The sequence below is a fragment of the Phodopus roborovskii genome, unplaced genomic scaffold (assembly GCF_943737965.1).
Source record: "Phodopus roborovskii unplaced genomic scaffold, PHOROB, whole genome shotgun sequence".
In the NCBI taxonomy this organism is placed as follows: Eukaryota; Metazoa; Chordata; class Mammalia; order Rodentia; family Cricetidae; genus Phodopus; species Phodopus roborovskii.
Genome location: NW_026126540.1, coordinates 26,056,333 through 26,076,106, shown reverse-complemented (window position 1 = coordinate 26,076,106; position 19,774 = coordinate 26,056,333). Strand labels below are relative to the sequence as shown.

The following is a 19,774-nucleotide window of genomic DNA, read 5'->3' as shown; positions in this document are numbered from 1 at the left end:
TAAAAGCCAGATTTCTGTATGTTTAACCATTTATCTAGATAGATGTCCAACTTTATGCTGTTCATAGTCTTTTATCTACTACCACAATAAAGATAGAATATTTTCATCACTCCTCAAATTTCCATGCTCTGTTTTGTAGTTATTTTTCCTTGTTAACCACAGATCTATTTTCTGTCTCTATATTTTGAGTTTTTTTTTTTTTTCTTTGAATGTCAGACACATGGAAACATATAATATGTACTTGTTTTAGTTAGTTACTGGTTTTGTTGCTGCAACAAAATACCTGCCACAAGCCACGTGTGGTTTCTTGCTCACCTGTCACTCTAGCACTGTAGAAGGTAGAGACAGGACTATTACTAGAACTTGTTGGTTGTCAGACCACCTAAGAAATGAGAGCCCTTGCCTTCAACTAACAAGTCAGAAAGTGATGGAGGAGGACATTTAGTTCTGTGGGTTGTCTGTATGCCCATATTACACAGGTCTGCACGCACGCACGCACAAACTCTGGCATTCACTGGACACACACACAGATTCCTGCCAGACTTGGATTGAAGGCGTGTGTGACTCAGAGGGAAGAACTCTGCTGATCTTACATGAAGCTCTGGATTCAGTCCCCAGCGCCACAGAAACCAGGTGTAGTAGAATATGCCTCTGATCTCAGCCCTTGGGGGGGTCAGAGGCAGGAGGCTCAGCAATTCAAGGTCATTCTCAGCTACACAGTCTGTAGGAGACCCTGTTTCAAAAACCCAAAAGAAAAGGAACAAACTCCTTTTCAAAAGTGCCTTTGCCATATTTTCATTCTCATTTGCAATAGAGAATTCTAGTTTTCCTATAACCTCAATAGATGGTATTTTAATACTTTTTTTTTTCCAGGTAGGAACTTTCTGTGTATCCTTGGGTGACATTTAGCTCATAGTGGTTTTGCCTCAGACTCCCAATTGCTTCAGTTAAAGAGAGAGAGAGGGGTGAGGTACTGTGCTTGGCCTGTATTTTGTTTTTGTTTATTCTTTGTTCTTTTTTATTTGTGTTGGGGACTGAACCCATGTTCTGTGTGCTAACACTGAGTTATATCCTTGAGCTTTAGTCTTACTCGTGTTTTAAAAGATTTATGTTTGTTATTTTTGAGATGGGGACTGGGAGGGAGAGAGTGTATATGTTTATGCCTGTGTGCAGTGGCCAGTGTTGAGGCCAGAGGTGTCAGATTCCCCTAGAGCTGGTTGTGAGCATCTAGATAAAAACAAACTTGGGTCCTCTTCAAGAGCAGTGCATTCTTTTAACCATGGAGTGGTCTTGTCAGTCCCTGTTACTGGCCATTCTGGTTTTTTTTTTTTTTTTTTTTAAGATTTGTTTTTAATCATTTATTTATTTGTGTGTGTGTGTGTGTGTGTGTTTGTGTGTGTGTGTGTGTGTGTGTGAGAGAGAGAGAGAGAGAGAGAGAGAGAGAGAGAGAGAGAGAGAATGCCAACTGTATATAGGTGCCTGCAGAGGTGAAAAGAAGGTATTAGATCCTTGGGGCTGGAATTATATGAAGTTGTGAACTTCCTGGTATGGTCCTTTGCAAGAGCAGCAAGTGCACTTAACCATTGAGCCATTTCTTCAGTCCCCACTACAGGCATTCTTGTGGGTATAGTGGTATCCTACTTAAGTTTTAATTTATATTTAGCCAACAACTCATTGACAAAGAATCAATTTCCTTAAGATTAACTGTCTTTCATCTGTTATCATTGGTGTGAAGATTCTGTTAATTTTCTGTCCACTTAAAATTTTGATTTTTATTATTTTGTTAATGTGTACTGGATGTAAATTCTGTCTTAGATGTATTGCAAGTATTTCTCCTGGTCAGTGGCTTGCCCTTTTATTCTTTAAAGTGTTTTAAAGAACAAAAGTTAGAATTTTGATGAAGTTCACTATTAGTAATGCTTTTCATGTTTTAGTAAAGTTTCTTAACTCCAGAATGTCCCCCCCCCCCCAGCTCTCTTCAGCAGAGTCTTACCATAGAGCCTAGTCTGGCCTTGAACTCATGATCCTCATGCCTTAGTCTTCTGAATAGGTTATAGCTGTCTATGTACTACCACACTTGGCTTTATTATTCTGTCTTGTAAAAATTTTATAATTATTTTAACAATTTTTGCAATGATGTATAAACCATTACTTTAATCATTCATATAAATTGTATAGTTTGGTAGTATTTAGATTGTTCACAGATTGTACCACAGCAATCAATTTTACAACATTTTCATTACTTTGATATACTATACCCTATATAGCCATCATCCCCCTAAACCTTCCATCTTCCTCCAGCACTAGGTCATACTGATCTACTTCATATAAATGGAATTGTATGGGATTTTTGTGTGTTGCATGTTGTTTTCAAGGCTTACCTGTATTATATTATGAACCTGTATTTTATTTGAACTTCCATTAGCATTCCATGGCATAGTGTACTTACTAGAGTTTTCTGAATGAACAGAACTGATAGAACATAACATATATGTACATACATACATATATACACACACACGTATATAAAGCCCCTTTTAACGTGTGTGAGAGTGATTTATTAGACTGGCTTACAGGATGTGGTCTGGTTGTCAACAGTGGCTATCTCACAGTGGAAAGGCTGGCAATCCACTAGTTGTTCCTCATGAGGCTAATATCTCTGCAGTCCCATTGGTGCAGAAGCCCTGGAGGATCCCTGGACAGCTGCTAGTCTTCAGTCTGCATTGGAATCCTGAAAAATTCGGTAGCAACAGGTTAGATGAACTTAGCAACAGGAGTGCTAGCAGGCTAAAAGCAAAGCTTCCTTCTTCCATGTCTTTTTTTTTTGGTGGTGGGGTGGGGGTGGGGGTGAGACAGGGTTTCTTTGTGTAGCCCTGGCTGTTCAGGACAGTCTGTAGACCAGGCTGGCCTCAAACTCAGAGATCCACCTGTCTCTGCCTCCCGCGGGCTGGGATTAAAAGCATGTACCACAACTACCCGGCCTTTTATGTTCTTTTATGTGGGTTACCACCAGGCGTGGCCAGCTTTAGAGTAGGTCTACCTCCTTTAAAGAACCTAGTAGCTTGAGGTTTAGTTGATTGCAGATATAGTCAAGTTGACAACCAAGATTAGCCATCATAGTATAGCAAAGTGGATTTTCTGCATGTATTATGAGGTTCTCTCTCTCTCTCTCTCTCTCTCTCTCTCTCTCTCTCTCTCTCTCTCTCTCTCTCTCTCTCTCCACACACACACACACACACACACAGAGTTACTTTTTGTTGTGACACCTTCTAGGAGGTCGGCTTAATCAGGATGAAGCCAGTATCTCCTTGCCACCTATTGGCTGTTAGAAACCCATTGAAGTGGGTAATGAACACAAACGTTTTACATTAGCCAAGAAGCATGTGGCCACAGAAGTAGCTGCTGATGCTCTAGTGGAGTGGAAAGGTTATGTGGTCCACTCAGTGATGGGAATAACAAGCAAGGTTTTCCCAGGAAACAAAGTGTCTCCACTCATGGTGGATATGCACCTGCTGCTGAGTAGGAGCATTCTTGTTACAGACCCAGGAGAACTGGAGAGAGGAAGCGCAAGGCTGTTTATGGATGCACTGTGGGTGTCAACCTGAGTGTTCTCAACTTGGTTACTGTTGAAAAGGATATTCCTGGACTTGTACTTTGGCAGTTGGGGTCCAAAGCATAATCCAAAAGTTTTTCAGTCTCTCAAAAGATAATGCTATCCGTCAGTATATTGTCAGAAAGCCCCTAAACAAAGGTTAGAAATCTAGGACCAAAGCACCCAAAATTCAATGTTCTGTTACTCCAAGTATACTGGCATATTACTCTGATGAAACACTACACCAAGAAAAACGAGGAGGTTGTAGAGTATGCTAAACTTTTAGTTAAGAGAATGAGGGAAGCCAAAGAAAAACCACAGGATTGCTAAGAGCATAGGCTACTTCTAAGTCTGAGTCCAGTCAAAAACAAGCCTGTAAGAGTAACAAATAAATGATCAGACCCTGATTCTCAAAAAAAAAAAAAAAAAAAAAAACCCAACCAACCAACCAAACAAACAAACAAACAAAAAAACCAAAAAACAAAATCCCCCATTGTTATCATTTATTCCAGTCACCAGTACATGTGTACTTAAAAATGTGTAGCTGGGCATAGTGGTGCACACCTGTAATTACAGCACTGGGAGGAAGCATGGAAGTGGGAGAGGCAGATCTGGGAGGGTTATGCAAGTTTAAAAGCTAGTTTAGTCTACATGAGTTCCAGATCAGCCTGGATTACAGAGTGAGACAGTCTCAAAAACACATATGTATATGCATGAACATGCCAGTGTGCATGCCTCCCCCCCCAGTGTGTGTGTGTGTGTGTGAGAGAGAGAGAGAGAGAGAGACAGAGAGAGAGAGAGAGAGAGAGAGAGAGGAGATTAGAAAAGACACAGGTTAAGATTATAATTTCTCTGACTTTGTTGAAACTTGATTTGTAGCCTAACATACAGTCAGTTCTATAGAATTCTGTTTGGTGTTGAAAAGAATGTGTATTCCGTAACTCTTAGATAGAATGTTGTGTGAATATTTTGGGGTGCTGTCTTTAGAATAGGTTAACCTTGATTTTTTTGTTGATATTTTGGAGAGGTCTATGTAGTTGCCCAATGCCTCTGCCTCCCTAGTGCTGGGACTAAAGGCGTGCGGCCACCAATGCCCGGCTCTCATGATTTGACTTTTATTTTTGAAAGTTTATGGCGGTTGAGAGTTGTTTGTTTTCTCCATCGTTGTCTTTAGAAAGGGAAAGGTTTATTTTGGCTCATAACACTGAAGGTGGTGCAGTCCATCAGGGAAGGCGTGGTGGCAAGGGAATGAGGCTGACATTACATCATCAGTTTGGAAGCAGAGCTGTGTTTTTCCTTTTTTGAGGCAGTTTATGTATGTAGTTCAGGCTGGCCTCAGACTCAGTGTGTAGCTGAGGTTGATGCCGAACTCCTTGCCCTCCTCCCTGCACCTCCAAAGTGCTAGGATTACAGGCATTCTGCACCACACCTGGTTCATATTTCTAGGGATTCTCCTCTTTGTCTTGTTCTTTTGACATTTGACAGTCAGGTGCCTCAGAGAGGTTTTTCTAGTGCTTAAATGTACTAAATTTGAATTATCTTCCCATTAAGATTTGAAGTTTTTTATCAGCTCGTTTATTGAATAGGGTTTCTCTTTCTCCCCCCCCCCCCCAATTATAAGTACATGAGTATTTAGTCTATATGGGTGTATGTGGATGCCCAGTGCCAGAAGAGGGCATCATATTCCCTGAAACAGGAATTACAGATGGTTGTGACTCCATATGGGTGATTGAACCTTGGTCCTCTGCAAAAACAAGTGCTCTTAACTGCTGAACCATTTCTCTAGCATCATAATTGTTACCTTAAAATATGTTGAGGATGGGGCAGGTCAGATGGCTTAGCAGGGAAAGCACCTGCTGCCAAGTCTAATAATGTCCTTAATTTAGTTCCCAGGTGGTAGAAGGAGAGAACTTACTCCAAGTTGTCCTCTGACTGCATGCACGGATGCACACACACACACACACACACACACACACACACACACACACACCTACCTACTTGTTTAAAATATTAGTTGAGGAAAAGAATTCATCCTTTGAATCTGCTTTCTGACATTTTGTTAATCTCTTCATTTGGGGTGTGTGCTGGAAAGTTACCGTGTTCTTTTGGAGATATAATGTCATGATGCCATATGTTTCATGCTTCTTGTGTGTTTTTGTGTGTGTGTATGTTGTTTATTCATCTGACATGTCATTGCTTGTACCAATTCAAATTTAAACAATTTATTACTGTGTGTATGATATATGTGTGAGTGTGGGTATGTACACAGTATACTTGTAATGGTCAGAGGACAAATTTCAGGAGTCTATTATCTCCTTCCCCATGGGATTTGGGATTCAAACTTAGGTTAACAGGCTTGTGTGGCCAATACTTTTTATCCATAGAGCCATCTTGCCAGCCCTGCCTGTATCAATTTTACAGGGTGGTTCTCATTAAGAAAACGAGAATTTTCTTGTCATTGTATCCTACACTGTCATTTGAATACGTTGCATTGACATTGGTTAGGGCTGAGTGTTTAATGTAATATCTATGTAGCTTCTATGGGTATAGTCAGGTTTGGTGGTGTTTGAATATTTTAGTGTTGCATAAGTTATATGATTGTAATACAAGCTGGAATGCAGCACTTTTTGGCAGATTAGTTTGGGCATAGAGTGTGCCTATCAGTTTCTGTGGGTCACATGGATGTGGCTTTACCTTAGAAGGACTAGAATATAGGTGAGGTGCAGCTGGTGCAGCAGCAGAAGTGTGTTATCATCACATTTTAAGGGCCATATTGGTGAGTTTAGATAAGTATGCATACTCATTGCATGACTGCTAGCAGACCAGAAAATGTATCAATATCTAGAGCTACACCAAGTGGTACCCATAAGTCCAGATGGGGTACCTGTCAATGTCTTGAGGGCTGCATGAGTGACTTTTCAGGGCTTCTCAAAGGCTCATTTTCATATCTACTTCCTGGGGCAGAGAGAAGGTGGGCATCCAGGGCCTATGGCAAGGTGAAGGAAGCCATGGAGAGGTTCACAGGGCTGGACCAATCAAGCTGCCTGAGGATTGCTGTGCAGCTTCATGAAGTCCAGGTGTTGAAGTCTCAGGATGGTAGTAGGAGCTGGGTAGAGATGGGTGAATACAATGTAGTTACAGTCTAATGAACAGTGATAGTAGTAAATGGGCTGCTCCCCAAACTGGGCTCAGGGCCTGTGTTGGTTACAATCTGTTTACCAGCAAATGTTTCAGGTATCCATGGAGATAACTGGGGACCTCCTACTTACCTTTTTCTTGCTATATAGAGACCCTCTTGGCTTAATCTTGAGAGATAAGATGATAAATATAGTGTGTTCTTAGTTATCTTTTGAAAGTTTATTTATTAGTTTTGGAGATAGCATCTCAATGTGTAGCCCCAGCTGGCCTGGAAATTGATATATAGACCAGTCTGGCCTTGAAGTTAGAGTTCCCTGTGCTTCTGCTTTCTGAGTGCTGGGATTAAAGGCATGTGCCACCCAAATCCTGCCCCTTAAAAAAAAACAAAACCCTGCCCTTTAAATATATAATTTTTATTTGATTGTGTATGAGTGCCCACAGAAGCCAGAGAGGGCATTGAATTCTCTGAACCTGGAGTACAGGCAGTCCTGAGTGCCCAGCACAAGTGTTGGGAACCAGATTCAGGTCCTGCAAGAGCAGCAAGTGCTCCTTAATCATCTCTCTAGTCCCCGGCCCCCTTCATTTTAAGGCCTGTGTATATGTCTGTGCTGTCCGTTGTTTCTGTCACATACACTTCCCTCCAGTCAGGTTGTCCAGCTGCTTCCTGGGGCAGCATGTAGTGGCCGTGCTTCAAACACTCCAGTGAAACACCTGGTTTTTTCTTTGGTTTCGTGCTTTGTTGTTGAGAGAAATAGAGAGAAATATGTTGGGCCCCACTAATTAGCCATCTTACTGACAGCACCAAGGTTCTTTTATCTATTTTTAAGCAGATAGCCAGTTGTTTCTGCAACTTGTTTGGAAGAGACTGTGCTTTCCCCATTGAAGAATCTCAGCATTATTGTTGAGAACCAGCTCATAAGCATGTGATCCTTTTTCTGGGCCTGATTCTGTTCCATTGACTAGTTATATCTGGACATTGCAACTTTTATATCATTTTGGGGTTGTCCTCAACTAAGTGGCTTTCACTGGAGAATGGGCCATATCCTAATTCTTTACATTAACTTTTGGGTTGTATCCTAGATAGGGTGACTGTTACACTGTGTAGACCCTGGGTTCTGTGTTGTTTTTCTAATTTACTCCTCAGTCCCTGCTGTGCTTTTTTGCATCTGCACACATCATTCAAAGAGAGATTAGTCCAGGGCTGGAGAGATGTCTTGGTGGTTAAGAGCACTGGCTGCTCTTCCCTAGGTCCTGGGTTCAATTTCTAGTACCCATTTGTCAGCTCACAACCATTTGTAACTCCAGTTCCAGGGAATCTCATATCCCCACACAGATATTCATGCAGGAAAGATGCCAATGCACATACAATTAAAAGAAATGAATCATTTAAAAGGAAAAGAAAATTCCCCACAGGCTTGCCTATGGGCCATTCTAGTACGGTCATTTTTCTCAGTGACTCTTTATTGAAGTGACTCTAGGTTGTGTGGAGCTAACAATGAACAGTGGGATACCCTGTGCAGATAGATCTCTGCTTGGTGCTTTGGCTCTCCTGCAGTTTGCTAGCTTTGTAGAACACTGTTCAAACTCCTCAGGTTTGTGTGTATTTCGTTCAGAAGTTTTATCAGTAGGAACACTGGTTATAAGAAGTATGTAATACCTGAAGTAGAATCTTGAGTTTTATAATTTTATGTATAAAAAGCTATTATTGATAGACTGACTCATTTAACATTATAACATTTTTCTTTCTTTCTTTTTTTTTTTTTTTTTTTTTTTTTTTTTTTTTGAGACATGGTTTCTCTGTGTAGCTGTGGCTGTCCTGGAACTCACTCTGTAGACCAGACTGGCCTTGAACTCACAGAGATCTGCCTGCCTCTGCCTCCTGAGAGCTGGGATTAAAGTCGTGTACCACCACTGTCCGGCCCACAGTATACATCTTAATTTATAAACATCTACCTTTAAATATTTTATTTTTTATAAGAGTGTTTTTCATGCCTCCATCCTTTGCATTACTTTATGTTATAAATTTTCTTATACTGTTAACTTTGCTTTAAATATTAACTTTGGGGGAGGTTCTGGGGTTAAACTCAGACCCTGTGCAAGTGAGGTATATCACTGAACTAGCTCTAGCCCTAACTCATTTTTTTTTTTTTTTTCTACATTCTTTTAAAACAGGGTCTCACTGCCCTATCTACTTTGGTTCTAAGATTAGGTGTGTACACCACTGAGCCAGGCTCCTATTACTTTAAAAATTTATTTTAATTATTAGTATTATTGGTGTGTATGTGTACGGGGGTCATGTTCACACTGCTGTGTGCTTTTAGAGTCCAGAAGACAACTTTTAGAGCAGATTCTCACCTTTTACAGAGCTCTGAGGATCACATTCAGGTAGTCAGGCTGCCTTAGGCTTAGCAGGCACTTTTAATGTGCTGAGCCATCTTACTGGCCCAAACCCAATGTTTGTTTGTTTTGAGACAGCCCTGGAACTCACTGTGTAGAGCAGGTTGGCTTTGAACTCAGAGATTTATCTGTCTGTCTCTGCTTCTCAAGTGCTGGGATTAAAGGCCTGCAGAACTATGCCTGGCTCTCCCTATTACTTTTAAAGTGACTGAAAATAATCAAACAAACCAACAAAAAAAGATGTTTAATCTCATACCATTTCTAGTGTGGTTCATTATTCAGTGTAAGTCTAGTTTTCATCACCATAATCTCACTGACCGAAGATAATCTCACTGAAGATATTCTCACTGACTAAAGAACTTCAGTTACATTTTTTAATGCAAATCTGTTATAGACAATGTATCCTCTTTGTTTTTGTGGGTCTGAAGTTTAAAAATAATAGTATCTTACATATCACAGGCTGGCCTCCAAGGATGACCTTGGATTCCTGATGCTCCTGACTAAAGCTCTTGAATGCCAGGATTACAGGGTGTACCACCAATCTCTGTTTATGTGATACCAGAGAGCGATCCAGAGACTCAGGCTAGACTTGCCTAGCTACTAGAACTGAGCTACAGTGTCAGGTCCTGTCTGAAAAAGTTGAGAACCAGTTTCTGCAAACCTATAATAATACACAGGGAGTTCCAGGCCAGCCTGGGCCATAGTGTAAGACCTGTCTCAAAAAGAAAAAAAAAAGCAACAAATGTTGTATGTAGAGTGTGGTGATACACACTTTTAACCTCAGCATTTGGGAGGTAGAAACAGGTGAATCTGAGTTGGGGTATAGCAAGTTCCAAGCCAGTGGCTGGCCTTAAACTCAATAGAAATCTGCCTACCTCTGCTGAAAGATTTTTTTGTTTGTTTTTGTTTTTTTGAGACAGCTGTGGACCAGGCTGGCCTTGAACTCAGAGATCGGACATTTCTGCCTGTTTGAACTCTCTCTGTCTACCAGGTTGGCCTCTGCCTCCTGAGTGCTGGGATAAAAGGTGTATGCCACCAATGCAATGCCCGGCTGAAAGATTTTTTAAAAATAATTTACTTTATTTTGCGCACATTGGCATGAAGGTATCAGATCCACTGGAACTGGAGTAACAGACAGTTGTGAGCTGCCATGTGGGTGCTGGGAATTGAACATGGGTCCTCTGGAAGAACAGCCAGTGCTCTTAACTGCTCAGCCATCTTTCAGCCTCCGAAAGATATTTTTATAGGACACAGAATTATGGGTTCATGTTTTCTTTAACTATAAAAATGCCACTCCATGGGTTCCTGAGATTGGCTTAGGGAGGCAAAAATGTGTTTGCTGCCAAGTTTTACAACCAAATACCATCCCCAGTATCCACATGGTAGAAGGAGAGAACCAAATCCTTACTGCTGTCTTCTGACACCCACACATATGGGTGAAAGGCTTGTGTGCAACACACACACACACACACACACACACACACACACACACACACACACACACAGAGTATGCTTCTGGTTTACATAGTTTGTGATGAGAAGCTTGCTCATTTTTTAGTCTTTTTTATATAATATTTTAACTCCCTCTGCCTGTCTTCAAAGTTTTTTTAATTTGATTTACATAATCATAAGTGAGTTGTAGAAAAATTTCAGCTGTTGTATCTATATTTCATCAGCTCTCCATTCTTTTTCTCTTATCTTTCAAAGATTTATGTATATGGTTGTTTTGCCTATATGCATGTATGTACACTTTGTTCATGCCTAGTGCCCTTAGAAGCCACAAGAACGTGTAGAATCTCTTGCAAATGGAGTTAAAGAGAATTGTAAGTCACAATGTGGATGCTGGGAACTGAACCTGGGTCCTCTGGAATATCAGCCAGTGCTCTCAACTCTGAGCTATTTCTCCAGCCTTCTCTTGTCTTTCTGAGATTCCACTTACTTTTTGTTAGACTGGTATTGTGCCAGAACTGTTGGACGTGCTGTTTTCTCTTTCTTTCTTTCTTTCTTTTTTTTTTCTTGTTTCTGTCTGATGGTTGTAACTGATCTGTCTTTAAGTTCACTGATTCTTTGTCACTATGGCCACAAAACTCTTATAAGAGAAAGCATTTAATTAGAGTTTGCTTACAGTTTCAGAAGTTTAGTCCATTATTGTCATGTTGGGGAGCATGGTGGCATGCTGGGAGATAAGATGCTGGAGAAGTAGCTGCGAGTTCTGTATCTGGATCCACAAGAAGAGAGAGTGCCATGGGCCTGGCTTGGGCTTTTGAAACGTCAAAGCCCACCCCCACTAACATACTTCCTCCAGTAAGGTCATACCTACTCCAACAAGGTCACACCTCCTAGTCCTTCTCAAGTAGTGCATTTAAATATTTGAGCCTGTGGGGCCATAGTCAAACCACCACAGCATCTGTGTTCTCACATAGATGCATCATCTCTCATAGGTATTGGGAACGGGAAGGATGTTTTTAGTATTTGACTCCAAGCATCATGCATAGGAAAACTGTAAGCACTGAAATCAACATTTGAACATGGAAGTGGCAGGGTCTTTTCTGCTAAGGAGCTAAGTAAGTGGTAAAGTGGGTTTGGGTTTGTTGGAGCTATCCTAACCTTATTGACTGTGGCTGCAGCTCCTTTTGAGTGGCGGCTGTTCCTGGTGTTTGGCAGCTGGGGAAGCTGGGTAGCACAGGGGTTCTTGGTATTCTTCCATCCCGAGCTTTCAGCTGCCCCTGAGTGTCTGTGTAACAGACAAGTTCTCTCTCTCTCTCTCCCTCCCTCTCCCTCTCTCTCTGTGTCTCTCTCTCCCTCTCTCTCTGTCTCTCTCTCTCTCTCTCTCTCTCTCTCTCTCTCTGTGTGTGTGTGTGTGTCTGTCTCTCTCTCCCCCTACATCTCTCCAATATTTGTTTATTTATTTACTATGGGTGTGTGAAGGTCAGAGCGTATCTCAGATTTTCTACCTTGTGGATGTTGAGGTGTTGATTCAGGCTGTTAGGCTTTTTGCCTGTACCTGCTAAACTATCTCACCAGACCCTGTTCACTTGTTCTCTGTCATAGTAGACTATTTTTGTCTTTTATATGGGCTAGATGCATAGTAGAGATAGATATTATTTTGTCTAGCTTTTGTTTTAGGTTAGTTTTTAAATTCTTCTGCCTTTTCTCCTTATTAAAGTCAAACCAACTCTGTTTCCCTTGAATCAGATCTCTTGTTATTAATGTCATGGTTGGAACGTGGGCTGGTTTCCCTTCACTCCCAGGAATTCAGAGTGACTCGCTTTTACTCTTTCAAAAGTCTTTGCCCATGCCATCTACATCACGGGGTTTGTTGCTATCTTTTCTTAGTAGAAGGAAAGGAGCTGGGTAGTGGGTGGACATTGTATCTGACTCAACCATTGCTAAATCACCTCCTGTATGCTTGGGCAACCAGATGGAACTCTGTTTAGTTTCCTACGGTATGCCCAGTTTTTATTGTGAGCATAGTAGAGGCCATGGAAAAGTCTTGCAAGTCAGTGGGATATATTGTGCAAGTGTGATATGTCTGCATTCAGCAGATACCTCCAGAGAGGTTCCAGATTCTTGTTTGATGGATGAGGGGTTGGACAGAGATGTAGATACTAGCAGAAGCAGAGATAGTTTATTTAGACCGAGATGGCACACTTTGGAAGAAAGGGAAGAGGCTGGTGCAGAGAGTTGAATACTTCACTGGGGCTGCACAAAGGGTAACTTTTCTGGTGCACTGTCTGGTTTTCTGGAGATTTAATGCATCATATGTCTGATTGATATTTTAACTCTACCGTTAGACACTTGGCAGTGTTTCTAGTCTCCTTCAGCCAACTGGTTTCTTTTCTGTGCTCATTTTCAGCCTTTGCTTGGTCTCTCAGACCTCAGTGCTCTTCTACCTCAAGTGATGGAAGTTTTCATAACTTCCTAAATCCTAAATAGAAACCAAAGCCACACGTATCACAGTTCCTGCCCTGCTAAATTCTTATTTCTGTATTCCTGAGGCTCTTCCTGCTGTTTGGTCTTTCTTCTGGCTGTATGTAAAATCTTTATGCTTCTTTTATATGTCTGTTAAATTTTTGTTGGAAGGGCCTAGGCCCTGCTCCAAATGATATGACAGACTTTGATGATTCCCCATGGAAGGCCTCCCACTCCCTGGGGAGCAGAAAGGGGATGGGATAGGGGATCAGTGGGGGCCAGAGGAAGAGTGGAGGGAGAGGGAACTGGGATTGACATGTAAAACAAGCTTGTTTCAAATTTAAATTTAAAAAATATAGAAGTTCAAAAAAAATTAAATTTCTGTTAGACACTAGTTTTTGTTAGATTCCCACCTCCACCATACCCCACTCCCCCAGGCAGGGTTTCACTGTGTTGTGTAGCCCTGGCTGTCCTGGAGCACACTCTATAGACCAGGCTAACCTTGAACTCAGAGATCCACCTGCATCTCCCTCCCAAATACTGTGATTAAAGGCATGCACTACCACTACCAAACTAGATTCTTTTTAAAAGTAGAACTTTTTAGTCTACTGGCTATAGGAAATGATAATGTTGGTGGTGGTATGTGTAGTAGACAGAGTCTTGTTACATAGCTTTGGCTGTTCTGGAACTCACTATATAAGCCAGGCTACCCTCAAACTCACAAAGACCTGCGTGCCTCTGCCTCCAAAATCCTGAGATTGAAAACATGCACCAACATACCTGGCATTGTATAGCTTTTTTAAAAAACATAATAAATTATAGTAAGTGTTGGGGATCAACCAAAGGTCTTTGAGTATGCTGGACATTTGCTGTATGAATGAGATACATCCCTAGCTAGAATAGTTCTTAGTCTAGAACTAACTTAGTCTCCTTCCTAAAGCAGGCCTTTTGAGTTATCTTCTAAACTTCAAGAAATTCAGGGAATATTTTTTTTGGTTTTTGGCTTTTTTTTTTTTTTTTTTTTTTTTTTTTTTTTTTTTTTTTTTTTTTTTTCCTGTCTGGAGGAAAGTTGAATTGTTCTAAACCTAACTCTGAGAGTTGTTCATTTACAGCTCCCCTAAGTGAGAGTTCTTTCCTTGGATTGCTGTTCAGTCAGAATTCAAGGTGACCTGGTGGGAATTTCTGGAGCCTGCTTGTTTTTAGCACCCTCTGAGTGCTTGGCCTCACAAATCCAGCTACTTGGGTTCACGTGGCCTCCCTGAGCCTTGCTTTAGAAGGTATCCAGGCAGAGCCAAGGAGCTGTAGTGCTCATTTTACTTTTTCCCTTTTCTTAGGGAATCACAGAGCCTAGCTAACTGTTGTCCCAGGACTGGAAAAAAGTTGTTTCTTATTTTATGTCAAGTTTTCTATTATTTATAACAAGAGGTTGATTACAGACCACTTGAGGACATCCAGCTTGGATGGCCTATACTTGTATTTAGAGAAAATAATTAAAAATTAAGCTGGCCAGTGGTGATGCACGCCTTTAATCCCAGCACTCAGGAGGCAAAGGCAGGAGGATCTCTGAGTTAGAGGCCAGTCTGGTCTATAGAATGAGTTCTAGGACAGGCTCCAAAGAGAAATCCTGTTTCAAAAAAAAAAAAAAAAAAAAAAAGAAAGAAAAATAATTTAAATGTTCTTGATTTGAAAGGAAATTAGCAAAAATTAAAAAAAGAAAATGAGAAAAATTGCCAGTAGAATTCCATATTATAGAAAAATTACAAGCTCTTGGTAGTAAATATTGGCAAATAGTTTTTAGATCTTTTTCCCACTTTATAGAGACAGGATCTCACATGGATTCCTGTCTGGCCTTGAACTTGTTGTGTAGACCAGACTGGCCTTAGTTAAATTTGCAGTAATCCCCCTGCCTCTGTTTATTGAGTGCATGCATTACCACAGTCTAAAGTTTTGAATCTGTGGGCAGAAAAAATTGTTTGGACAGGAAAGTGTTCTCTATGAAGAAGAGTGATAAACTATATTCTTAAAATTCAGAGCCTTTTGCTGTTCTTGGTGGAATTGTTAGTGAGGAAGAAAGGGTTGTAGTCTGAGCCAGGTGTAGTGGCCCAGCCCTAGAGAGATGGAAACAGTAGGATCAGGAGTTGAGGGCCAACTTCGGCTACATAGTGCTGGGCCTATGAGCCTATCACAAAACAACCCCTCACAAAGAAACCAAAACCAAATAAATAAATGAATCAAAGTAAGAGCTTTTATTATACAAAAGACCCTTAAATAAAGTAAAAGTAACAGTAAAAATGGGAGAAAATACTCTGCACAAGTGAAAATATTGTCAAGCACAAAGAACAATAGCAAAAAGCTGTAATCACATTGCATTTGGGAGGCAGAGACTAGAGAATCTCAAATTTGAGTGAGCCTGTGCTACATACACATCAAGACCTTGTCTCAAAAATAACCAAACAAAAATCCCAGTGGAAAAAACCATACAGAGCTTGGAGTGGTGGCTTGTTCCTTTGGCCCCAGCAGGAAAATCACTTGAGCTCAGGAGTTTGGGGACAACTGAGCAACATCGTGAAGTAAACAAACATCTTTTTAAAAAACCAAAAAACCCAAAGACTACAGGAGTTGTACAAATTCATGAGAAATGCACACAAATTTAAGGTAACAATAGGTGAACCACAAGAATTGGTATTTTATGAAAAAGGATACTTGGACAATATAGGAAGAAATGTTTGTTATAGAGAAGTTTTGAATGTTGAAAGACACTTTGGGTATATTAGAGTGGAACTAATAAAGACTATAGAACTTTCTTTCTTTATTTCTTTCTTTCTTTCTTTATTTATTTATTTTTATTCCTGTGACAGGGTTCTCTGTGTAGCCCTGGCTGTCTAAAATTCACCCTGTAAACTTGTCTGCCTCTGACTTCTGAGTGCTCAGATTAAAGGTGTGCACAATCACCTGTGGACTTTTTAAATGTTGGAATGTTCGTGATGCTGATACTAGTATGAGGTCTTGGGAACAATCAAGAAAGGTCTTAATAAGTAATATATTTGTGTGTCATGTTGACAAAGGGTCAACTGTCCTAGCTAGTAACTTGGAAAAATAAATTAAAATCATTCTGAAGTTTTTTCATATTCATTCCATTGGCAAAAATACATTTCTTTTCACATATCTCAGGCTGGCCTTGAATTTGCTATATAGCTGGAGGTGACCCTGAACTTTGCTAGGAATTCGGAGTTTCTTCATGTTGGGCAAGCACTCCCCCTTCCCAGCCCCTAAAAGGATTTTTTTTCTTAGATGCTAAGGAAAGGATTGTAAGTTGTTAAGCATCCTAACAGCTTAGTTGAAAACTATCCTGAGGTAAAATACACATATCTTTGAAGGCTTGGTTCAGTTCCCATATCTATGTGTACAGCAGGAGACATGTATACAAACATTTATAGCAGTATTGTTCACATTGCTAGGTTAACTACTCAGAAACAATCCAAATTCTACCAGTGAGAGAAGAAATAAAACAGAAACAGCCATAGGGTTGATGAGATGGCTCAGCAGGGAAAGGCCACTTAGCCTGAAAACCTGACTTTGCCTGGGACCCATGTGGTGGAGAGAACTGAACCCCCCTCCCCCGTGAGTTGTCCTCTGACCTCCTTTGACATTGACTGTAGAACTAGCTAGTCTGAGCTATACACAGTAGTCGTGCTGTCTTATAATAAACTCTAGGTTTCTATTTCCCTCCTTATTAGCTTGTTTGGTCACTCTTATATTTGTAGTGGCTTTTGAGAGACTTCTGGCTTTCTGAAAATAAATTCACTCTTAAAAACTGACATTTGCCTTTGAAGTTACTTAGATGTTGGAGAAATTGGTAAAAATAAGATTATACCTCTCTCGAAAGGAGTAGCCTTCTTGTGTGTAGAACTTTTTCCATGTCTATAAAGTTTCCTTTTAAAATGGCTGTGAATGTTTTGTAGTGTCATGCATAGAAAGACACCAGGGCAGCATGAGCTGACTTTAGATGACTGTGGCTTCTTCATTCTGTCTCACCAGGTATACAACGTTTACATGGCAGGGCGGCAGCTGTGTTCTAAGCGGTACCGGGAATTTGCCATCTTGCACCAAAACCTGAAAAGAGAGTTTGCCAACTTTACATTTCCTCGACTTCCAGGAAAGTGGCCATTCTCATTATCAGAACAACAGCTAGATGCCCGGCGTCGGGGACTGGAAGAATATCTAGAAAAGGGTAAGCCAGGCTTGATTTCTTAGTAGGAAGGCACTTGCCACCAAATCTAATGACCTGAGTTCAGTCCCCAAGACCCCCATGGTAAGAGAACCAACTCACACAGGTTGTTCTCTGACTACCACTCATTTGCAATGGTAGGTGTGTGTTCTACCCAAGTGGACAAATAGATAAATGGAAGTTTAAAAATGTTTAAAAGGGGAAGGGGCAGCACATACCTTTAATCCTAGCACTCAGGAGGTAGAGGGAGGTGGATCTCTGTGCGTTCAAGACTAGCCTGCCTGCTCTACAGAGGGAATTCTAGGATAGCTAGGGATACATAGTGAAACCCCGTCTCAAAAATCAAGGGGAAAAAAAGTTTAAAAGGTAGGCTAGTCCATTAAACTATGCTGAGTGGACATAGCTTCTGGTTCTTTAATTGCATGGCTGTGTTTCCTAAAACTCAGTAGTGTAAGGAAGTCATGTTTCAGATCAGAAGTATTAAGCGACATGGGCCCCAAATCCAAGGCTGAAATGTTCATCATAGTGATAGTACCCTGCTTTGCTAGCTTTCAGAGAACTTTGTAAAAAAAAGAATAGTTTTTGGTGGTCCTTGGGGGACTTTTAGTTATAGGGTTATATTTACTTGTAAATACATATTATGGCACATTAGTGATTCTTGGCTCATGACAGTGTCTTATATAAAAATTCCTGTATAGATTTGTTCAGCTGTTGGCCATCTAAAGTCTCCTTGTTCTCAGCAGCCTATAGGTAGAATTAATGAAACTTCCAAATGATAACTTGGGATTCTATGGATGTGGATACTGGAATATTTGTTTCTTTAAAAAGACAAAGAAATGACACAGATCTGAGTAAGACAATCTCTTGGTTGTGGGAAGAGACTAACCTGGCTGTTAATATCATAACCGTATGGCCTGCTGCTAGCTGTGTGTCTCAGTCACTGTTCTATTGCTGTGAGGAGACATCAAGACCAAGGCAGCTTATAGAGAAAGCATTGAATATGGGGCTTGTTTACAGTCCCCAGCAAATAGTTCCAACCACTAGGAATGAAGCATTCAAACAAATGAGCCTGTGGGGGCTATTATTCACATCATCACACTCTGCAATAGATTTTTTAGAATATTAGTTTAAAAGAATAATAGTGTAAAGACTAATTGACCTAATTTGATTTAAAATTAAGACAAAACATAACGAAACACCCCAATAAAACTAACTTTGGCAGTGAACCTTATTCCTGAAGAACTATTTCTCACATTGAAATTTGTGGGGTTTCCCCATCTGTTTTTCCTAAAGTAATCTGGTCTCTGAACATGCCATGGGGACATTTACTTTAAAAAAATAAAAAAACTGTCAATACTATTTATCATGGGGGGGGGGGACACTACCTTTTTAGATTAGACAACTAGTTACTTAGTTACCTGCTTCCTTTCTTCTCAATTTCTTCCCCTGTGTCTTGCTTTGTGTACCTCTGTCTTTCTGTCTGTCTTTCTTAGATCACTTGGTAGGTGAAATTAGATGCTATGTTGAGCTTAAGTCCTTGTTCCAAAGTGATGTTCGATGTTGTTCTCTGACTTGCTGTTCCTAGGACAAATACATGTTTTCCCTTTGTGTTTTAATTCCATATTTGGTTTATTCTTAGCTGACCTTTCTCTTCCTTCTATTGCTTATTTTTTCCTATGTTCTGACATGATGATTGATCCCACAGCACTGAAAATTTAAATGTACTATACTTTTTTGTATTTAACATTTTTAGCAAACTACATCTTTATATTTCCTTTTATTATACTGTTCTATTTCATTTAGGTGAATTGATTTTTATGCCTTAAGATTACATATGCTAAGGATATATATATATATACTAGGTTATAGTTGCTTGTTACTGATGATGTAAACATTTTCTGTATACTTTTTGATACAAGGTCTTGCTGTATAGCTCAGGTTGGTCTAGAAATGACTTTGGCTCAGGTTAACCTTGAATTTGCAGCAAACCTTTTGCTCTAGCCTTTCAAGTACTGGAATTGCAGATATGTATGACCATGCTCAGCCCTGACAATTTTCATGTAAACTTTAATATACTATTGATGTAGGGCCTGATGCTAGATACTGTCTTTGTTTTCTGCAGTGTGTTCCATCCGAGTCATTGGTGAGAGCGACATCATGCAGGAGTTCCTGTCAGAATCTGATGAGGTAGGTGAACACTCCCTGCAATGATAATTTCCTGCTTAGCTCCTCATGGGCAAAAATGTAGGTAATGTTTGTGGGTTAAGTTGTAGTCTACTCTACAAACGACTGTATTACTTCCATTTCCTTTTCATATATATCTACCCTTTAAGACCTAGAGCCAGGTTCAACTTCTCTGTCTTTTTGTTTTGTTTCTTTTTTAGTTATGCTATAAAATAATACATTGCACCATATTTTCAATTACACACATCATGTATATGTGCAGGTGCACATGCACACGCCCTTGTATTTTGTCCATATTCGCCCCTCATTATGTACCCTTGCTC

General features: G+C 40.3%; 1 protein-coding gene across 2 annotated transcripts in view; it reads left to right on the top strand.

Moving 5' to 3' along the window:
* The window catches only part of Snx27 (sorting nexin 27), a 77,963-nt gene that overhangs the window by 22,423 nt on the left and 35,766 nt on the right, over positions 1-19,774 (top strand). For both annotated transcript variants that reach the window (XM_051198788.1, XM_051198789.1), the window contains exons 3-4: positions 17,078-17,270; positions 19,390-19,454. In XM_051198788.1, coding sequence (XP_051054745.1) covers positions 17,078-17,270; positions 19,390-19,454 — 258 coding nt within the window. The remainder of the gene's footprint in view (positions 1-17,077; positions 17,271-19,389; positions 19,455-19,774) is intronic.